General features: G+C 37.1%; 2 protein-coding genes across 3 annotated transcripts in view; one reads left to right on the top strand and one right to left on the bottom strand.

Moving 5' to 3' along the window:
* Positions 1 to 22,023, bottom strand: part of csmd3a (CUB and Sushi multiple domains 3a) — a 382,979-nt gene that overhangs the window by 106,474 nt on the left and 254,482 nt on the right. The window contains exons 43-48 of the mRNA XM_079626776.1: positions 21,613 to 21,790; positions 16,848 to 16,993; positions 10,273 to 10,353; positions 7,542 to 7,655; positions 5,710 to 5,898; positions 2,146 to 2,292 (exon numbers count right to left, since the gene is read on the bottom strand). Of these exons, the coding sequence (XP_079482902.1) occupies positions 2,146 to 2,292; positions 5,710 to 5,898; positions 7,542 to 7,655; positions 10,273 to 10,353; positions 16,848 to 16,993; positions 21,613 to 21,790 (855 nt within the window). The remainder of the gene's footprint in view (positions 1 to 2,145; positions 2,293 to 5,709; positions 5,899 to 7,541; positions 7,656 to 10,272; positions 10,354 to 16,847; positions 16,994 to 21,612; positions 21,791 to 22,023) is intronic.
* Positions 1 to 22,023, top strand: part of slc25a32b (solute carrier family 25 member 32b) — a 249,864-nt gene that overhangs the window by 151,514 nt on the left and 76,327 nt on the right. The gene's annotated exons all lie outside the window — the stretch shown is intronic.

Genomic DNA, 22,023 nt, shown 5'->3' with positions numbered 1-22,023 from the left:
TTTCTTATGTATTCAGCCACGTAAATGTAATTGTGCACAAATTTGCATTTAAATATGTCAGTTTCCCAGGCCGACATCTCTATGGATCACTATTTATTTTTAAATAATACTAAATAATAATATTATAGTCTAGTATTATTTAAAGAATCCTTTTAATCCTAAAATGTATTGAATGAACGTCAATTGACCAAGTTTATAGGTATAGTTTACTTTTGCAACTTTCTTTGGATTAAATAAAGTATGTTAAATTAATAAATTACCAAACTAAATATTATATCTCATTGCGTTTTCATTACATAAATTAGAATTTCTCAGATCTTGGACTATAATTACACTAAGAAGGTTTTAATGACATTCCCAATAGAGTTTAATTAAATTTCACACAAGTTATAATACATTTAAGATGACAATCAATTTAATTATATCATTTTTTTATTACACTTTAATTTGATAGTAACTACTGACTATAAGTAACTTTGCACATGTCAACTAGCTCTCATTAGAGTATTAGCAGACGGTGAGTTAGAATAAGTTCACATGTATTGTAAATTATAGTCTGTTAGGAGCATCAAAATAAAGTTTTACTTAATTAAAAAAAATAAAAATAATAGGAGATGAGATCGATTATACTATCCTTTAGATTTCTAGACATAAATATACTTTATTGTGTTTTCTAGATTTTATTTTAATACTATATCAAAGCTTTGGTTAGAGGCTGTCCGCTGTCGTTACATTTGGTTGTGCGAAGCGCTAAAACTCCTCCGAAGGAAACAGAGATGCGGACAGCGAGGGAGAAATCACCAGTTTTCTGCTCAAGAACACGGGCAAATCACGTCAAATATTGCTTTGGGGACAGACGTTTTTACAATATAGTGTATGACAATCGTGGGATAAGTGGCAAACATAACGTGTGTGTGTGTGTGTGACAGAGAGAGTAAAGAGAGTGTTTGTTTGTGTGTGTGTGTGTGTGTGTGTGTGTGTGTGTGAGTGAGAGAGTGAGTGAGAGAGAGAGAAGAAAAGAGTGTGTGTGTGTGTGGGTGTGTGTGAGTGAGAGAGTGTGTGTGTGTGTGTGTGTGTGTGTGTGTGTGTGTGTGTGTGTGTGTGTGTGTGAGTGAGAGTGTGTGTGTGTGTGTGTGAGTGAGGGAGTGAGAGAGAAGAAAAGAGAGTGTGTGTGTGTGACAGAGAGAGTAAAGAGAGAGTGTGTGTGTGTGTGTGAGTGAGTGAGTGAGTGAGAGAGAGAGAAGAAAAGAGAGTGTGTGTGTGTGTGTGTGTGTGTGTGTGAGAGAGAGAGTGTGTGTGTGTGTGACAGAGAGAGTAAAGAGAGTGTGTGTGTGGGGAACCTTGTGGGGAATATAATTTTTTTTTTCTTCTTCTTTTTGAAAACAGGTTATAATCAGACTAAATGATGTTTTTTTTAAATATCATAGACATTTTTCTATGAGAGGTGACTCTATCTTCCGCTTCATAAAACACATGTTAATGCTCAGTCGTACACATATATGGTTCTTTAATGTATTTGCATTGTACTAAAATTGAAATAGAAATAAAAATGAAATGAATCTTCAATGGGCATCCCACATTTTTCAACATTAACATTTTAATATAACATTACGGCCTTTAAAAAAAAAAGTTTTTGAGGAGGTGGGGAAGTGCAGTATAGGCCCTTAAATTACCTTTACTTTTATACTTATAGTAGTTTTGAAACCAGTACTTTTACACTTGTACTTGAGTAAAAAGCTCGAGTTGATACTTCAACTTATAAACGCTAGTATCTGTACTTATACCCGATTAATGAGTGTGAATACTTTTGACAGCTCTGCGTAAATGTAATTAACACAAATTATCTTTGTGTCAATATGTTACATGCTGCACACGCGGGATGCGTCGGGCAAAATTAGCTTTATGGTTTAATTATGACATTATAAAGAATGTAATATTTAAACCATAAAACATATTTTGGACGACAGAAGCGCGACTTCGACTACATTTCTAGACAGAGTTACACACACATTTGGACACAGAGACACGGACAGATGGACACGGACTGGGACGCACAGGTCATGGGCCGGACACACAGGAGGTTACGAGAGACACACACAGAACTGAGAGGAATTACCGATCGGGGATACATACTTTGATACTCACCCACGTAAGTGATCCGGAAGCCCTTCTTGTTGGTGCCGTGATCGGACGACCAGCGCAGGAACAGCTGGTGACCCGTCGTGGTGATGTTGAAGGGCACTCGCTGGTCTCCGCTCAACACCGCCAGACTCTGGCTGTACACGTTAGGCCCTGCGGACCAGAGGGGGACAGTAACAAAGTACATCTACTTGAGGACTGTACTTAAGTACACTTTTTGAGTATCTGTACTTTAGAGGATGGATACCCGACCCGAGCCCGACGGGACCCGCCGATACCCGACGGGCCGGGCCGGGTTCGGACAGATATTTAGAAATGATGTTCGGGTTCGGGTCGGGCTCGGTCACATCAGCGCGATAAGGCATTGAACATTTTAAATTTAAAACAGCTTATGTAGGTAGCCGATGTATGGGGTTATTATTGTTGCAATATTCCAAATAAATAGATTAATATTCATGTGCCTGATGCTTTCACTTGATGCAAACGTTCGTTTTTGTGATTAAAATACATGTAAAATATTACCATCGGTCTTCCTGTGTGCGGACATTTGTTTATGTAGCCGTGACAACGAAACGCGTGCATAATGTGCGCGCGCCAGGTGTTGAGAGCGCTTGTTGCTCCGCGCGCTGATGCGCTCATCCTGTTGACATTTCCGATTGCCTTCCTACAGTTGCTTAATAAAAGCGGGCTTTCCACACAAACAAACGTACAATTGTCATTAGTATGAGAAAAAAATGGGATTTTAACTGTCGGGCTCGGGTCGGGCTCGAACATAAATATCTTGATGCCTGTCGGGCTCGGGTCGGGTTCGGTTACTGCTCTGTCGGACGCGGGACGGGCTCGGACTGAAAAAGTCGGCCCGATCCGCACTCTACTGTACTTTACTTGAGTATTGTTTTTTTCCGGAAACTTTTACTTTAAAGGTTGTGTAGGTAAGAATTGTCTAAAGAACTTTTTTTCAAATTGGCTTAAACTGTCTTTATATACCAATTAAAATGTAAGTACTTTGAAAAAGAGAGTATAAAAATTGAGTGACTCTAGTGTATTTAATCTTCAAAAAACACAGCTCATTAATTCCTACCGGGACGAGACAAGTGATTGGCTTGCGGGACTGTCACTCTCTGTCGCCATGACTACCGGCGCTATTACTGGCTCTGCCCACGCGCAGTCGCGCACCCGTTTTTAGGCGGGAGTGAATGGAGTTAATGAGCTGTGTTTATTGAAGATTATTATTCGTTTTTTATACTCTCTATTTCAGAGTGCATTTTAATGATGTATTGGTATATAAAGACAGTTTAAACAAATTTGAATAAAAGTTTTTTTAGACAATTCTGACCTACCCTACCTTTAACTTCACTACATTTGAAAGACAAATAACGTACTTTTTACTCCACTACATTTCTGTCGAGGGCGTTGAGTAGAGAGTAGTGACGTCAGGGATGAGTTTGGTTGTAAATGAAAGTCTGGTTGACGCCAGAACTCGACTGATGTTGGTTTCTGACATTAACCGATTTTCAACCACAATACAACGTCTGTCCAACGTTGGAGATTAACGTCAATCTGACATTGGATTCTGACATCAACATGATTTTAATTTTCAACGTTGGGTTTGCTCTTCTAAATGTGAATTTTGTCATTGTTTTGGAGCACACTAGCTTATAGATAACAGTACGGCTAACATATTCATACTAAAAGCCCAAAAACTGGGAACAGCCGTTTGTGTCCGAAACCATTGTGGACGTTATTGAGTGACTGATTCAATCCCACGACTGGAACTGTGTTATAGAAATAAATGTGATATTGATATGAGGGCAGGTAGAGATTCAGAGGCATAAGGTACTGTAAGTATTACATGCAACAATGCAACAATAATAAAAAAAAATGCATTGACATTTACTTTTATACTTAAGTACTTTTATAAACGAGTACTTCTGTACTTTTACTTAAGTAAAAATCTGTCTTTACAACTTTTACTTGTAACGGAGTAATATTTGACCAGTAGTATCTGTACTTTTACTCAGGTAAGGAAGTTGTGTACTTCTGCTGAGGACATATGAGAATATGGTGCATTTATTTCAGTAATTCAACTTAAAAGGTGAAACTAATATATTATATAGACTCATTACATGCAAAGTGAGATATTTCAAGCCTTTATTTGATATAATTTAGATGTTTATGGCTTACAGCTTATGAAAACCCCAAATTCAAAATTAGAATATTGAGAAAAGTTTTCATAAGCACACATAAGCCGCGTTTCCACCGAAATTACCCGGAACAATTTGTCCCAGGAACTTTTTTTCGCCCCAGACCGGTTGCTCTCTGCGTTTACACCGCGGTCTAAAGTACCGGGAAGATTATAAACTGCGCGCGTCTGCTCCTCCCAGTCTGCGTATGGAGTTTCCTTTGTGTCTTTATTATTCAATCAAACATACTGAGTTTGAGAGTAAAACAAATTATTTTGTAATTAAAAAAATTAAGGCTCAGAAATAAAGAAGTTGATGATAAAAGTATTTGCAATGCATGTAAATCTTTGAAAACCTTTATTTTTCTTTGTTCATTTCGAACACTTTTCATCACAAATGCACAAATTTTGCTCTCCTTTCTGTGGTCTTTTTTGCAGGTCTAAATCTTTTGCTTGCGAGTTGAAAAGTTTTGCATGCAAATTGAAAAGTTTTATAAATAAATAAAAATTAAGTGAGTTTTTGCTTAAAACAAGCAAAATGATCTGCCACTGGGGTCAGAAAAATAACATTGTTTCTGTTTGAATTAAGATGATTTTTCTGACCCAATTTTGCTTTCATTTTTTTTTATTAATTCCCCTGGAAAACAGGACATAATATCCTATGTCATGTTACTAATCTAGTAAATGCATCTTGATTTAAGAATTTTTACATATTTGGACTGGAAACTACACAAAAATACTAAGTAAGAAAAGCATTTTTTGCAGTCACATTTTTGAGACCGTCTGTGGTCCACTGCAGTTTTAAGGAGAAGATGCTGTCGACTGAGGGATTTAGCTTAGCAAACCCCACATAGACACACACACAACATTACACACTCGACTTGCACCACAGGGGGACTTTACGACTCGAGGGAAGGAGCTGCAAAAATCGCCTCGTTGCAAAACATGAACATGTTGAGACGGAAATTGCCATCGCTTCTCACTTCCTATTCCCCTGGGTCTCTGCAAATGCCATGGCCATTAATGAGCATCCAATCAATGATGAGGAATAGGGTCATTTGCTGATTGCAAGCACTTAAGTAATTAGCGCTAATAACACTCTGAATGTATTCCAATTGTCTTTGCCATTGCCTCGCTATCTAGAAATACTCGAGTCTTCCTGCGCTTTGCATATCTGCAGGTCCTAAATGAGGCTTTTACAGGGGAAATATTTCTCTCGTGATGCTTGTGGATCTAAAAAAGCGACTCGAAACAGTTTCCCGAGGCTCCAAATTTCATTTAGAAATTTCCAGAAAAGCGTCAGAGTTGCGACAGGCCCGGAGAATAATGTGTGCAATATCCAGGGACGCACAGATGATGCCTGAACATGAGGAATAACTCAGACCCACCATCAAAGATCTCCAGGATATCAAACTCTCTCTCCGTCTGGAAGAGCTGGAAGTGCAGCGTGATGTTGTAGCCCTTCTCCACGCTGATCATCCACGAGCACATCTGCAGGTTGGGGTAGCTGTCGGGGTAACCCGGACTCAGGATCACACCCGTCGAGTCGAACAGAACCTCGTTGTCGGGACATTGCACTGCGAAGAAACCAGACGATCGTGTGTTAGAAACGGCAAAAACCAACACACACTCACTGGAAACACACGCACTGCATTTCAAAATCACACTAAAAATATTCAAAATCACACAAAATATATTCAAAACATTTCAAAATAACACTAAAAATGCATTGGCTTTTTATCAAAATATGCATTTCTGCATTCTAGCTTGCTTCTCCGAGGCTTTAACCCTTGTGCATCTTTAAAAAAAAGTTAAAAATCAACGAACACCACTAACCACTCTGTGAGTTTAACAGTTTTGTAAACGAACATTACTGGCTGTTTTAATGACATTTTCGGACATGCCCATTGACTCCAATGTTAAATGGGTCCATGGCCAATTCTTTTATAGTCAAAAACTCGAGAGAAGAACCATTGTCAAAAAAATGTTGTCCACCACTCTTGTTCATCCAAAACAAACTACAATATAGACTCAAGGTGTTAAATACCGGAATTATCCTTTAATTAACTTTAAGTCATAATGGTGTCGACTTGTATTGTTCAGAGAGTGAATGTTTCCCATTGGTCCGTGGGGATGATGTAATAAGTGGGTGTGGCTCGGAGGCTCCGCCTTCTTCAGTTCGCGAGTAAAAACATGAACACACAGCAGAGATGCTTTATAGTAGAATCTGGAGCTGGGATTGTCATTAAAAGCAGACCTTTTTATTTTTAAAAATGTAAAGCTGCTTTTAAACAATCTATAGTATAAAGTGCCATATGAATAAACGTGATGTGATGAACATATTCACATCGCTATAATCAGAGGCTTTCTGAACGGCTGTTTTCTCACCACTGTCATTTTCTATGTGTTTTTCTTTTGTATTAAGAGGAAATGTACATATTCATCTAAACGCCGCTCTCAGCGTGTGCATGGCAGCTGCTCATGTATCTTGAACTTCTTTTTACCCTTAAAGTCCCCCTGTAGTCAATCAGTTTATCCCTTAAATCTCTTATTTGATCTCCAAAATGACACATTTAAACGTTTGTCCTTGAATCTTTTTTATATATACATACACTCTAAAAAATGCTGGGTTGTTTCAACCCAATTTTGGGTAAAATATGGACAAATCGCCAACGTTTGGGGTTTGTCCATATTTGACCCAAAATTGGGTTGAAACAACCAAGCATTTTTTAGAGTGTAACTCGACACCCTTGCCTCATTTAGTATACGGTGTTCTATGAATATGCAAATGAGCCCCGCCTCCACTCACTCACTCACTCAGAGATCCACTGGTTGACGATCACACGTTGATCTGATTGGCTACAAGGTAGTGTGTGACGTCAGAAACACCAGCGATTTCAAACCGTGTGTTTGAGACTGTCTTTGGTTCACTGCAGTTTTAAGCAGAAAATACTCAGCAATGCTGTCCACTTATAAGTTTACACATGGTTTAAGCGTATTAAAAACACCATATAGACACATAAACAACATTAAAAGTGTAATTTCTTCACCACATGGGGATTTTTAATCGAAGAACGTAAAAACTTCGCCGGGGCCTTTAAGCGCAGCTCCACTCCAGAGGAGCCTAACAACTAGCAGCAGAGCTAACGACGCGAGACACGCCATCAGGACGAACACACACACACACACACAAATGAGACAGCGTGTCGAATGCACTCACCCTGGCACACGGGCGGAGGACCGTCCATCTGGAGTCTCTCGCCCAGCCGACAGGTCAAGATCTCGGACCCGAGCAGCGAGAAGCCCGGCAGGCACCGGTACCTGATGATGTCTCCTGTTGAGGACACACACACACACACACACACACACACACACACACACACACACACATCTTTCTGTCCCGCTAGTGCTCAACAACACATTAGCTAATGAAGACCTGACCGCTTACACACTCGTGACAGTAATGATGACGGATGCGGAGCGGCGGTGTGATTTTCTTTCACATTAAATAAGGAGGTGGGCACTTTCTCTCTAACGAGGGTTTGATGATAAATCTACACACACAAATGATCATCGAACGTTGTTCAAACCCGAACGCTCAAAATAATGAATCGGTTTGAGTGGGACAAACTTAAATTAAACTAATTAGTTCAGTTAAAATAACTTTTATGAGTATTTAGCACTTTCTTTTTCTTCCGAGTTCACAGAACTGATATATTTTAAGTGAACTGAACGGTTTCATTGTTTTGAGTTTTATTAAATTATTTATTTTAATTTTGACGAACTTAAGTTGAACTGAAACGGCTGGGATGTCTATTTCCCAGCATGCTTTGCCCATGACACTCGAACGGGAGAGTAAATGCTAAAATTAAGTGTAATATAATGTGTTTTTTTGGTGTGCAAGATTAATGTTCTTGGGAGAGTGATTAGTAAAATATATACCATGGTCTGGTGAATACTCGATTCTGATTGGCTGCGGGGTGTCCGTTAAAAAGTGGTGTAGGACATTTAGTAAAGGAGTTCTGAAACCGTTAGATTTCGATTGTAAAACTAATTAAAATATAAACTAATGTGTTATTTAGCAAGTGAACATGGTATAATGCCCCTCGAGGTGTCCATTGTCAGGTATTAATGGACGACGGCGTGGAGGACGGTTGCCTCTGCCGAAGCCCTTTAAAGGATTAGTTCACTTTTAAAAACACTTTTGCTGATAGTTTACTCCCCCCGATGTCCTCAAGATGTCCATGTCTTTCTTTCTTCAGTGGAAAAGAAATGAAGGTTTTTGATGAACACATTTCTCCATATAATGGACGTCAATGGGCCCCAAACGGGTCAAGGTCCAGATGACAGTGTCAGCGCCGCTTCAACGGGCTTTACACGACACCAGACGATGAATACGGCTCTTATCTAGCGAAACCATCGTCATTTCAAACATAAATAAACAAGTTTAAGTTTTATAAGCACAAGCGCTCGCCTTGCTCTGTTCTGTGATGCACGTTCGTGACGTCACGTAATACGCAGTTACGCTGTAAAGGTCACGCTTCTGTGAAAAGTAAAACATTTCTGTCCTGACGAAAATGTTCTTTTAGGCTTTTTAATATTCCAACACCAGGACACACACACGAGATGGGCATTTTAACCGATAAACTGACACAAAGACATTTGAATATGTGTGTATGGTCCTCCTTCCGCACATCTGTAAACACTGACTCGTCAAGCGTGACCTTTACAACGTAATTGACCGTTCGCAAAACCCCGCCCTCGAACGGTTCTCGTCCAATCCTAGCTCAGCAACTGTAACTAAGGAGAAGGACCTCCGTCAAACATTGGGATTTCAGCAAGAGAGTGAAACGATGCGCCTATGGCAGTGAGGTCTGCACGGCTTAAAACTTAAACCCGAACCCGAAATAATGTAACCTGACCCGACCCGAACATTACGGTTATATTTTAAGCCCGACCCGAGGTCCGTTTCTCACCTTTTTATTTTATGATTGCTTGCAACTATAATAAAAAAATAGGCTACATGTACAACACCGTTTCACTGCGGCCCCTCATCAGTCAGCAGACGAGAGGAAAAGCACGGATCTAATCACGAAACTGTGATGTGGTTGAACAGGAACACAGTCACACATTCCTCTGGAACTCAAACATTAAACTTCAAACAAAGTTCGCGCAGTTGCACAACTATTCACACAAATATATCCTTCTCAGTCGGCTACGAGTTATGAATGAAGAGAACAGAGAGTTGATGGTTCAGCGCGTCTCTGATCGCAGTGTTGTGACTGAGGAGCACATGCGCAAAGCAGTTTTGTAAAATGATATATGATCAAATAAAAATGATTGATATATAATTTTACAGAACTGTTTTGTGCATGTGCTCCCGTGCGCTCTTCTGTCGTCCCTGGAGGATACGTCGCTGCATTACTCCAAAACCAATCACTTAATGTGTGGAGCTCAACCCAGCCATGGCTATGTGTCTGGTTCTCAATCGTTTGACGGGCGTAGTAACAATAACTAAGGGGCGTGGCTTTTGCGAACGGTCAATTGCGTACTACGTGACGTCACGAACGCGCATCACAGAACAGAGCAAGGCGAGCGCTTGTGCTTATAAAACTTATACTTTTTTATTTATTTGTGAAATGACGATGGTTTCGCTAGATAAGAGCCGTATTCATCGTCTGGTGTCGTGTAAAGCCCGTTGAAGCGGCGCTGACACTGTCATCTGGACCTTGACCCGTTTGGGGCCCATTGACGTCCATTATATGGAGAAATGTGTTCATCAAAAACCTTCATTTCTTTTCCACTGAAGAAAGAAAGACATGGACATCTTGATGACATCGGGGTGAGTAAACTATCAGCAAAAGTGTTTTAAAAAGTGAACTAATCCTTTAACACCTCGTCGGGCAGTAACCCTTACATAAATATAAAAAAACAAACTAAATTGTGCTTACCTATCTGGAACTCGTCGTCTTCCGCCAGGACTTGTGCGTTGGCCACGGGCGCGGGAGGCTGACACACACGGAGTTGGTAAGCTGGGAACGAGATGAGCGAGATACGTGATGTTTACTGCTTTTTAAGTGAGAACGCTTTGAAAACAACCCACACAATCACATCTTAAATCATCACACCTGTCACTCGAGTTCTTATAAATGCACAACAAAATTACCCGAGAGTATGAATCATAATCACAGTCTCAGCATCTGCCTTGCCAACACTCATTATGCACATTGTCTAATTGCAATGAGTTTCTAAAAGAGGATTATATACATTAAAAGCTTCTATTACTGCGTGTTATGATAATAATCACTATTTTGATGAAACATCTTCTGATGTCGAGCAGAACATGTCTTATTCCCGCACTAAGAGGAATCATTCACATATTTTATAAATTGTTTATACAAACTTTAGCGCTTTTAGGAAATTATGTTTATATTAGGGTTGTGAAATGATTAATCGCATCCAAAATAAAAGTTTGTTGTTTACATAATATGTGTGTGTACTGTGCATAATTATTCTGTAAATATAAATACACACACATGCATGTATATATTTAAGAAGTATTTGCTTATATAAACTGTATATAGTTATATATATATAATTTGTATTATATATAAATATTTTACATATAAATAACAAATTTTTCTAAAATATATACATGCATGCGTGTGTATTTATATATACAAAATAATCTATTTGATATACATATTGAAAAAGAAAGATAATACTATAATATTAAAAGTTTTCATTTCAAATGTCATATAACATAAAATGATTAATTTACTTAATTTGCTAATAAATGTAATAATTTGTTATAATTATAAATGTTGACACAATGAATTAATACATTGCAGATAAATAAATAAAGTTAAGGGGTTAATAAATAAATAAATAATAATATAATAAAATAAATAAATAATTAAAACGTTTTTTTTTTACTGTATACATGAAATATGGACAGATGCACTTTTATGATGCATAGATGCACTTTTATGATGCATAGATGCACTTTTATGATGCATAGATGCACTTTTATGATGGATATATGCACTTTTATGATGCATAGATGCACTTTTATGATGCATAGATGCACTTTTATGATGGATAGATGCACTTTTATGATGCATAGATGCACTTTTATGATGCATAGATGCACTTTTATGATGCATAGATGCACTTTTATGATGCATAGATGCACTTTTATGATGCATAGATGCACTTTTATGATGGATAGATGCACTTTTATGATGCATAGATGCACTTTTATGATGCATAGATGCACTTTTATGATGCATAGATGCACTTTTATGATGGATATATGCACTTTTATGATGGATAGATGCACTTTTATGATGCATAGATGCACTTTTATGATGGATAGATGCACTTTTATGATGCATAGATGCACTTTTATGATGCATAGATGCACTTTTATGATGGATAGATGCACTTTTATGATGCATAGATGCACTTTTATGATGGATAGATGCACTTTTATGATGCATAGATGCACTTTTATGATGCATAGATGCACTTTTATGATGCATAGATGCACTTTTATGATGGATAGATGCACTTTTATGATGCATAGATGCACTTTTATGATGCATAGATGCACTTTTATGATGCATAGATGCACTTTTATGATGGACAGATGCACTTTTATGATGGGCAGTTAACCTGCTAATAAACGTAACAATTTTCTGTAATTATTATTGGTTATTATTAGACATAAAACATTATAAAAATGGCAGCATGTAAAAGTTGAATTGATATGAACTGAAGAAGAATACTGGTGCTCGCTCATGCAACACAAACACGAGGAAGGTTTTAATAGTTCAGGATTTGTTTAAATGCGTTTTCATCCAGCAAACTCTCAGCATCTTAACATCATGAAGATTTACACACAGTTGAATGACCGCTATATTGTTAGACGGCAGCACTGATAAACAGAAGCACATCTCATTTAAAATTCATCATCAGGAGAAAGCAGAAGAGCTCCGCTGTTACCGCGCTAACACATTACAAGCGGTTTCAAGCTGGAGAACGGGCGTTTTGGCAGCTCTGGGACCACAAGCGTCTTCTTTTATTAGCTTTTAAAATTCTAACGAGCTTTGTGCTTTGCAGCTCTTGACTTAACTTCCTTATGCTGTATTGCTTTATTGCTGTATTGGTAAACCTCAAAAGCATCAGCAGAAAATATGCTAACGCAGATATTATTGTCCTTTATCGAATAACACCTTCCCATCACAACGGTAAAGCGGATTAGAGAAACCCGGCGGGGTTAAAGGTCACCTGTCGTGTTCAGACGCGATTTCCCCTGTTAAACGCTGTTCAATAACCTGAGCATCGCAAAGCATCAAAACACGAAGACACTTATTAAAGCAGCAGTGCGTGTATCTTGAGCAGGAAACGCAACTGCATCTTTTCATTGTAAAACCAAAAATCATTGACAAAATTTAAATCAGCTGGACAGTGATTAATCGCATCCAAAATAAAAGTTTGTGTTTACATAATATATGTGTGTGCTGTGTATAATTCTTTTGTATATATAAATACACATATTTTTTTGAAATATTTGCATGTATATACCGTACTGTATATTAGTACATAATTCATATTATATATAAATATTTTATATTTAAAAAAAAAAAATCTTAAATATATACATACATGTGTATATATACAAAATAATTATACACAGCACACACACATATTTTATACATACAGGTGTAACTTGAAAAATGAGTGCAAAAGTTCATTTATTTCAGTAACTCAAGTTAAAAGGTGAAACTAATATATTATATAGACTCATTACATGCAAAGTGAGATATTTCAAGCTTTTATTTGTTATAATTTTGATGATTATACAGCTTATGAAAACCCCAAATTCAAAATTAGACTGTTTTGTGAAAAGTTTTCATAAGCTGTGAGTCATAATCATCAAAATTATAACAAATAAAAGCTTGAAATATCTCACTTCGCATGTAATGAGTCTATATAATATATTAGTTTCACCTTTTAAGTTGAATTATTGAAATAAATGAACTTTTGCACCATATTCAAATTTTTCCAGTTTCACCTGTACATACAAATATGTGTGTGTTGTGTATAATTATTTTGTATATATATATATATATATACATGCATGTGTGTTATATGTATATATTTAAGAAAAATGTGTTATTTTAAAAATAAAATATTTATATGTATATATCATATAAATTATGTACAAATATATACAGTATATGCAAATATATGCAAATACTTATTATAAAATTATTATTTTTTTATATTAGAAAGTGTGTATTTATATATACAAACATATATATACACACATATTTTATGTAAACAAACTTTTATTTTGGATGTGATTAATCCTAATGAAACGTATGCATGCTAAATGCAAGCTGTGTTTAGTCTCCACACACACACACTGCTGGTACGACACACACACAGTGCAGTGCATTTCCAACCGTAACTCATGAGGTTTGATGACAGCAGGATCTGCCCGAGAAGCCAACTGTGTGTGTTTCTACTCCTGCTCGCTCAGAAATGGGTGTTATTACGGATGATGGAAGTTTCCAAACACATTACAGCGCCATCCGCGGCAATAATCGAAGCCATTTTCCAAAGAAACAAGTAATATCATTTCTGGCCTGTGTTTCTGAGAGCAGTAAAGCAAACAGCACGAGCGCAGAAAGCAGCGGCGTCCAGGAACAGAGCGTTTGTTTATATGTACTTGCTATTTATTCTGTTTTATAGCAATTACTATTCAATTCTGCTTTTGTATTATTCAATTTTAGGAATGAGTGTTTGATTATTTAAATGTAATTGGTATTTTGTCCTAACCAACCCCTAACCCACAACACACCATTGGTAAACCTCTTTAAATATTTAGCCTAATGTTTTCAATATATGGGCTTATTCTCTGGTTTTTGGAACAAAAGACCTTATTTTTTAAATACTTTTCATTAACTCTCTGATATGTGACCGGATTAAAGTGCAGTAAACGGTAAAACTGTTTGCAGTACAATCTAGTGTGTTTATTAGTACAGTGATGAATTAAAATGCTATGAAAACAAATACCAGCTTACAACATCAAAAAGCAGGTTTGAACAGCTAAAATAATGTGGGCGGAGTCACTCTGCATGAGCACTGCACTGGCAACCAAATCAATCACAAACCACAGCCAATCAGAAGAGAGTGTGGGCGGAGTCTCTCTGCAAGCGCACTGCACTCGCAACCAAATCAATCACAAACCACAGCCAATCAGAAGAGAGTGTGGGCGGAGTCTCTCTGCAAGCGCACTACACTCGCAACCAAATAGAAAAGCACATAATCAGATTCATAAATATTACACCATTTTAACATTTGGAACATCTTTGTTATAGAATACACTTGTTCGTTCTTGTTTCTTTTAATCTATTTTCATGATCTGAGGTGAATGGTCCATCACTGCTTTCAGTGCGGCTATGAATGATAGTCAAACTCACATTAGATGCTTTTAACATCAAATAAAGCACATAGTCAACATCTGAGATTATAATTGTCACACTTTGTACATTGTTGTTCCAGCCACAACGTCACAGAAACAGAAGCCTTCTCTAAAGTAGGATTGTCACTGCTGGTTAGGACAAAAACTCTGACGTGGAAAATATGCTTTTTAATGCGTGCCACGGCCTTTAAATCACATCTGGCGAGACACTGAAAGGCTTGAACATTCAAATTTTAATGGCTGCATCTGTTCTTTTGTTAAAAATAAGGTGGAAAGATAATAAAACATTTAAGCGTTGGGTCTAGTCTTTGCATCAGTTTGAGGTTTAAAGGGATAGTTCACCCAACAATTTAAATTAGCCCATGATTTACTCTCCCTCAAGTCATCCTAGGTGTATATGACACTCTTCTCTCAGACGAACACAATCTGAGTTAGCTATATTAAAAAATGTTCTGGCTCTTCCAAGCTTTATAATGGCAGTGAATGGCCGTTTCTGTTTTGAAGTCCATAAAAGTGCATCTGTCCATCATAAAAGTGCATCTGTCCATCATAAAAGTGCATCTGTCCATCATAAAAGTGCATCTGTCCATCATAAAAGTGCATCTATCCATCATAAAAGTGCATTTGTCTGTCATAAAAGTGCATATATCCATCATAAAAGTGCATCTATCCATCATAAAAGTGCATCTGTCCATCATAAAAGTGCATCTGTCCATCATAAAAGTGCATCTGTCCATCATAAAAGTGCATCTGTCCGTCATAAAAGTGCATCTATCCATCATAAAAGTGCATCTGTCTGTCATAAAAGTGCATATATCCATCATAAAAGTGCATCTGTCCGTCATAAAAGTGCATCTGTCCATCATAAAAGTGCATCTGTCCATCATAAAAGTGCATCTGTCCATCATAAAAGTGCATCTGTCCGTCATAAAAGTGCATCTATCCATCATAAAAGTGCATCTGTCCATCATAAAAGTGCATCTGTCCATCATAAAAGTGCATCTGTCCATCATAAAAGTGCATCTGTCCGTCATAAAAGTGCATCTGTCCATCATAAAAGTGCATCTATCCATCATAAAAGTGCATCTGTCCATCATAAAAGTGCATCTGTCCATCATAAAAGTGCATCTATCCATCATAAAAGTGCATCTGTCCATCATAAAAGTGCATCTGTCCATCATAAAAGTGCATCTGTCCATCATAAAAGTGCATCTATCCATCATAAAAGTGCATTTGTCTGTCATAAAAGTGCATATATCCATCATAAAAGTGCATCTGTCCATCATAAAAGTGCATCTGTCCATCATAAAAGTGCATCTGTCCATCATAAAAGTGCATCTGTCCATCATAAAAGTGCATCTGTCCATCATAAAAGTGCATCTTTCCATCATAAAAGTGCATCTGTCTGTCATAAAAGTGCATATATCCATCATAAAAGTGCATCTATCCATCATAAAAGTGCATCTGTCCATCATAAAAGTGCATCTGTCCATCATAAAAGTGCATCTATCCATCATAAAAGTGCATCTATCCATCATAAAAGTGCATCTGTCCATCATAAAAGTGCATCTGTCCATCATAAAAGTGCATCTGTCCATCATAAAAGTGCTTCTATCCATCATAAAAGTGCATCTATCCATCATAAAAGTGCATCTATCCATCATAAAAGTGCATCTGTCCATCATAAAAGTGCATCTGTCCATCATAAAAGTGCATCTGTCCATCATAAAAGTGCATCTATCCCTTTAATTAGATGCTCCTCTCCTCTATAGGTGGCGCTGTCACAAAACACAGGAATATAGTACAGCAGAAACCTGAATACATAATGTGATTTCACGGCACAGTTTGAGCTGAATGTGTGTACGTATGTTCATGATAAAGAACATGTTCTGTGGGCGTGAGGGAATAAGCCAGGATAATCAACCTGACAATAAGCAACACACACACACACACACACACACACACACACACACACACACACACACACTAAGCCGTGGTGAACGAGCAGCATTAGAGCGGGAAACGGCTCACCATGGAAACGCAGAACAAAGAATCCGCTGGTGCTGAAGTCGCTGTGGAACTTTAGCAGGATCTGATTGGACGTGCTGGAAGCGAACTCCTGAGACGAGCTGCCGCTGAACTGACCGATCTGAGGAGACGTGTGGTCAGGGCCGTCCCTACAGGAGAAAATTAATAATTATTATTGCATTTAAATATATATATATAATATAGAGGCATTTAAAAACATGCTTGACTCCTTCCTCCCTCTCTCTCTCTCTCTCTCTCTCTCTCTCTCTCTCTCTCTCTCTCTCTCTCTCTCTCTCTCTCTCTCTCTCTCTCTCCCTCTCCCTCTCCCTCTCCCTCTCCCTCTCTCTCTCTCTCTCCCTCTCCCTCTCCCTCTCCCTCTCCCTCTCCCTCTCTCTCTCCCTCTCCCTCTCTCCCACGTCTGGCGGGATCATAATAAAGAACAGAATATCTTTTCTGTTGTTCTCATTCAAAACCCTGTATAGTGAGTTACAGAGCGATCAGAACACTGACCTTGCTTCTCAATCTGTCAAAATCCTGTAATTGCATAATGTTTTTAAATTAGGAAGATGCTTTTATGAAACTATTTTGAAACCATCAAATTACAGAAATTTTGAATAAAAAAAATGAAAGCAATGTATCTTTCTAAACTTCTCAACTTTAGTGTGTCGTGCAGAAAATAATCGTTTTTATCAAGGTTATGCATCACTAGATATACCATTAAATCATAAAATGATCATCATGGGAAACCTTTATTAAAGTTAAGCTTGTTCATTAAATATATATGACAGATAGATATAAAGTATTGGTCTTAAGCTGTAACTGTGAATGTTTATTATAAAGTTTAATATAAACTGATTGGCTACTTCAAGCCTTTATGTACAGGTGAAACTGGAAAAATATCATTTTTACATTCATTTTCATTTTAAAAGTAATTTATTTCAGTAATTCAACTTAAAAGGTGAAACTAATATATTATATAGACTCATTACATGCAAAGTGAGATATTTCAAGCCTTTATTTGTTATAATTGTGATGATTATGGCTTACAGATTATGAAAACCTCAAATTCAAAATTAGAATATTGTGAAAAGGTTTTCATAAGCTGTAAGTAAACTTTTGCACCATATTCTAATTTTTTTTTAGTTTAAACTGTATAATGATTATAATAATTGTGTTCATAATGCATTATATCACTTCAGAAATAACTGTAAACAAAGTTAAAATGCATTATAATATTTGCAGATTCCTTGTTGCATCTGAAACTGGTTGTTTATCGTGTGTTTTAATGCATTATACTTTCTAAAGGCGTTATGTGTGATATACAATATTATAACTGTGGTTACAATTATTCATGAGGTGCATTACGATGCATAATAAATGCATTAAGATGCTTTAATAATGCATTATGCATAAAGGCTTTAAGTAAAGTGTTACCACAGAGACTAATGTATAGTTTATCTTCTGACTTTCAGATGTTTATGGAAAATGTCCTTCTCGCCCCAAAGCCAGTCCCAGTGTCACGAGCACAGGTTATGCAGAGTTAAAAGATTAAATGAAACCGTGTTTTCACGATTATACTCGAAGACTTCTGTGTGTGAACGAGCCTGTGCATGAGCAATGAGGAACAGCATTGAGCTGTGATTATGCATTGATATGTAAATCTGGGAGGTCATGCTCTATGATACATTATTTCTGAATACTGAGCACATCAAACCCTTTTATTTTGGAAAAGCAAGAAAAAAATCCTATTTTCCGTGATGTGAACACAAGCGTCAACATTTTGCATTGGCGCCGGCGCCGGCACTTGACACTCCCGCACTAATGCTCGCTCGAGGAGAACGCATATAAGAGAGAGAAATGTGTGAAGCTAAACAGATAACAGAGTAAAAAGAAGCTTGGCCCTGAACTCGCTAGGCATCGCACAAAACAACGATATGCATCATTTGAAAACATTAATTAATGATTTAACCCCTTATATAGGCATCGCCACAGCCATTACATATTGAAAACAGATACTAAACCTAAAGTAATCTTGACAAACTATATATCATTTGAAAGCTTACAATCTCTAGTTTTCATATTTGGTGACTGATTTTCAAAATATATTACAGAGGAGCCGTAATTTATCAATTTGCAACAAGAATATGTTCATACTCCTGAGGCGTGTTCAGACCTTTATTTTGAAATAGTGATGAACTTGAAAAATCATGAAAGAATGGTAGAAACCTCAGTTTGTTTTCATGCCAAGAGTTCAAAAGATAGCATCCGTTCAATTCTTTTAGAAAAAAAGCTCTGAAAATGTTTTGAATATAAAGAAAATAATAATAGATTCAGCATTAGTGATGTGGCAGCGAGCTATAATGCACATACGGGATCTTCTGTGTTTCTTAGAGGTTGAGTTCATTTCAAAATCTGCCAAACTTCCAACACTACTTCTGAATAGGATGTCTACTTCATAAATTGTATGAAAATTGTAAAAATTATGGTTCAGACTCAAACAACATATGGAGATGGAGGCGCCCTTATATGGGCAGTGATGTCCACTAGTGGAGAAGTGTGGTACTGCGCCCAAACTAAATCTCACTGAACGCTCATTTTCTGAGATATCAACCTAACATTTAAAACACAACTTGTGCAGATTTTTGGCTTTGATTTTTTTTTGAATTTTTAGAGTCCACCAGGTTTTGAAAATATATATTTTATATAAAATATGGATAAAATAATTTTTTTACATTGTACATTTTCATAAACTCAAACTTCTATAACTTTTTCTCTGTTTAACTTTCTTAATTTATTTCAGTTCTACTCTGCCAAATGTCTTCTTTAAAACAAGACCAATCTTACATCTATATTCCAAAGCATTCTTGAATTACAACCATTTAAGTTCGAAATCTGCATTTTCATGTCTATTAGAAAAAAGCGGGTGCCGCTTAAGGGGTTACATAAATAAAATTGATTAATTTAAGGCAATTGTGAAGTTGTTGTTTTGCAATCTAATTATTATTATTATAATTAGTAGTAACAATTATAATATTAAATAATAATACATATATTATAAAATATTGTATCAGCCATTTAAAAACAAACAAACAAATAAGTAATAAAATCAATGAAAAATCAATTGTACATTATAAAATATTGTTCATCATCAGTCAATATAAAAATCATACCAATAAATAAATGAATTAAAGGGTTAGTTCACTTTTAAAACACTTTTGCTGATAGTTTACTCCCCCCGATGTCATCAAGATGTCCATGTCTTTCTTTCTTCAGTGGAAAAGAAATGAAGGTTTTTGATGAACACATTTCTCCATATAATGGACGTCAATGGGCCCCAAACGGGTCAAGGTCCAGATGACAGTGTCAGCGCCGCTTCAACGGGCTTTAAACGACACCAGACGATGAATACGGCTCTTATCTAGCGAAACCATCGTCATTTCAAACATAAATAAACAAGTTTAAGTTTTATAAGCACAAGCGCTCGCCTTGCTCTGTTCTGTGATGCGCGTTCGTGACGTCACGTAATACGCAGTTACGCTGTAAAGGTCACGCTTGACGAGTCAGTGTTTACAGATGTGCGGAAGGAGGACCATACACACATATTCAAATGTCTTTGTGTCAGTTTATCGGTTAAATGCCCATCTCGTGTGTGTGTCCTGGTGTTGGAATATTAAAAAGCCTAAACTAATTTTCGTCAGGACAGACATTTTTTACTTTTCACAGAAGCGTGACCTTTACAACGTAACTGCGTATTACGTGACGTCACGAACGCGCATCACAGAACAGAGCAAGGCGAGCGCTTGTGCTTATAAAACTTAAACTTGTTTATTTATGTTTGAAATGACGATGGTTTCGCTAGATAAGAGCCGTATTCATCGTCTGGTGTCGTTTAAAGCCCGTTGAAGCGGCGCTGACACTGTCATCTGGACCTTGACCCGTTTGGGGCCCATTGACGTCCATTATATGGAGAAATGTGTTCATCAAAAACCTTCATTTCTTTTCCACTGAAGAAAGAAAGACATGGACATCTTGATGACATCGGGGTGAGGAAACTATCAGCAAAAGTGTTTTAAAAGTGAACTAATCCTTTAATTAATTTATTTATTGGTATGGTTTTTATATTGACTGATGATGAACAATATTTTATAATGTACGATTTTTTTTTTAAATGGCCGATGATTAACAATATTTTATTATTTTTCTATTTTTCATAAGTCATAATATTAACAAATAGAAAAATAATCAAATATTCTCGGTCATTTAATCATCGGCCATTTAAAAAAAAAAGAAAAATCGTACATTAATTGTATTATTGTTCATCATCAGTCAATATAAAAACCATATCAATTAGTGTTGTTATTATTATTTAACATTTTGCTTCCGTACCAGCGACACTTGTTAATGGACAAGGACAAACCCTCTGGTGTTAATAATAATAATTATTATAATAATAAGATTGCAAAACAACTGCACAATCGCCATAAATAAATTAAAAAAATAAAATGAACTAATCCTTTAATGAATAAATGACTTTCAATTGTGTAGTTGTTGTTTTGCAATCTAATGGTTGTTAACTTATTTTTTTTTATCATATTAAGAAAAGGAATTATGAATGTGCATACAATAGTTCCTGAATGACGATGATCAGACTCTCTATCCTAAAGCGCCGGCTATTCTCTGCGTGTGTGTGTGTGAGTTCTGCGGTTACACCGGCCCGCAGACGCAGTGTTTAGGTGAGGACTCGTGTAAAGCGCCGGCGGGACAGTACCAGATGGTGATGTAGTCGTAGATGGGCTCGGTGTTGAGCACGGTGAAGTTGATGTGGATGCCGTTGCCTGGAGGCACTCGGATGCTCCAGATGCAGTCTTTAAGATTGGGGTAATCGGCCGGGTGTCCCGGAGAGTAGATGGTGCCGTTGAGCGCTGTGATATTACCACCGCAAAGAGCTGAAGAAACACCAACACGGTCAAAACTGACAATCACAACGCCTTATACAGCGGCAATAATGCAGTGACATCTTAAGTTCACAGCTCAATGCATGCAGAAGAGCATTCACACACGTGACCCTGTGACCCGAACCCAGTCAGGAGCCGCACGGGTATATCTGTGGCAATAGCAACTATACACTGTATAGGTCAAAATTATCCATTTTTCTTTTATGCCAAAAATCATGAGGATA

Source organism: Phoxinus phoxinus (genome assembly GCF_949152265.1).
Source record: "Phoxinus phoxinus genome assembly, chromosome: 10".
NCBI classification, from domain to species: Eukaryota; Metazoa; Chordata; class Actinopteri; order Cypriniformes; family Leuciscidae; genus Phoxinus; species Phoxinus phoxinus.
Note: the sequence above shows the minus strand (reverse complement) of the source record. Positions and strands in the feature narration are given on the sequence as shown.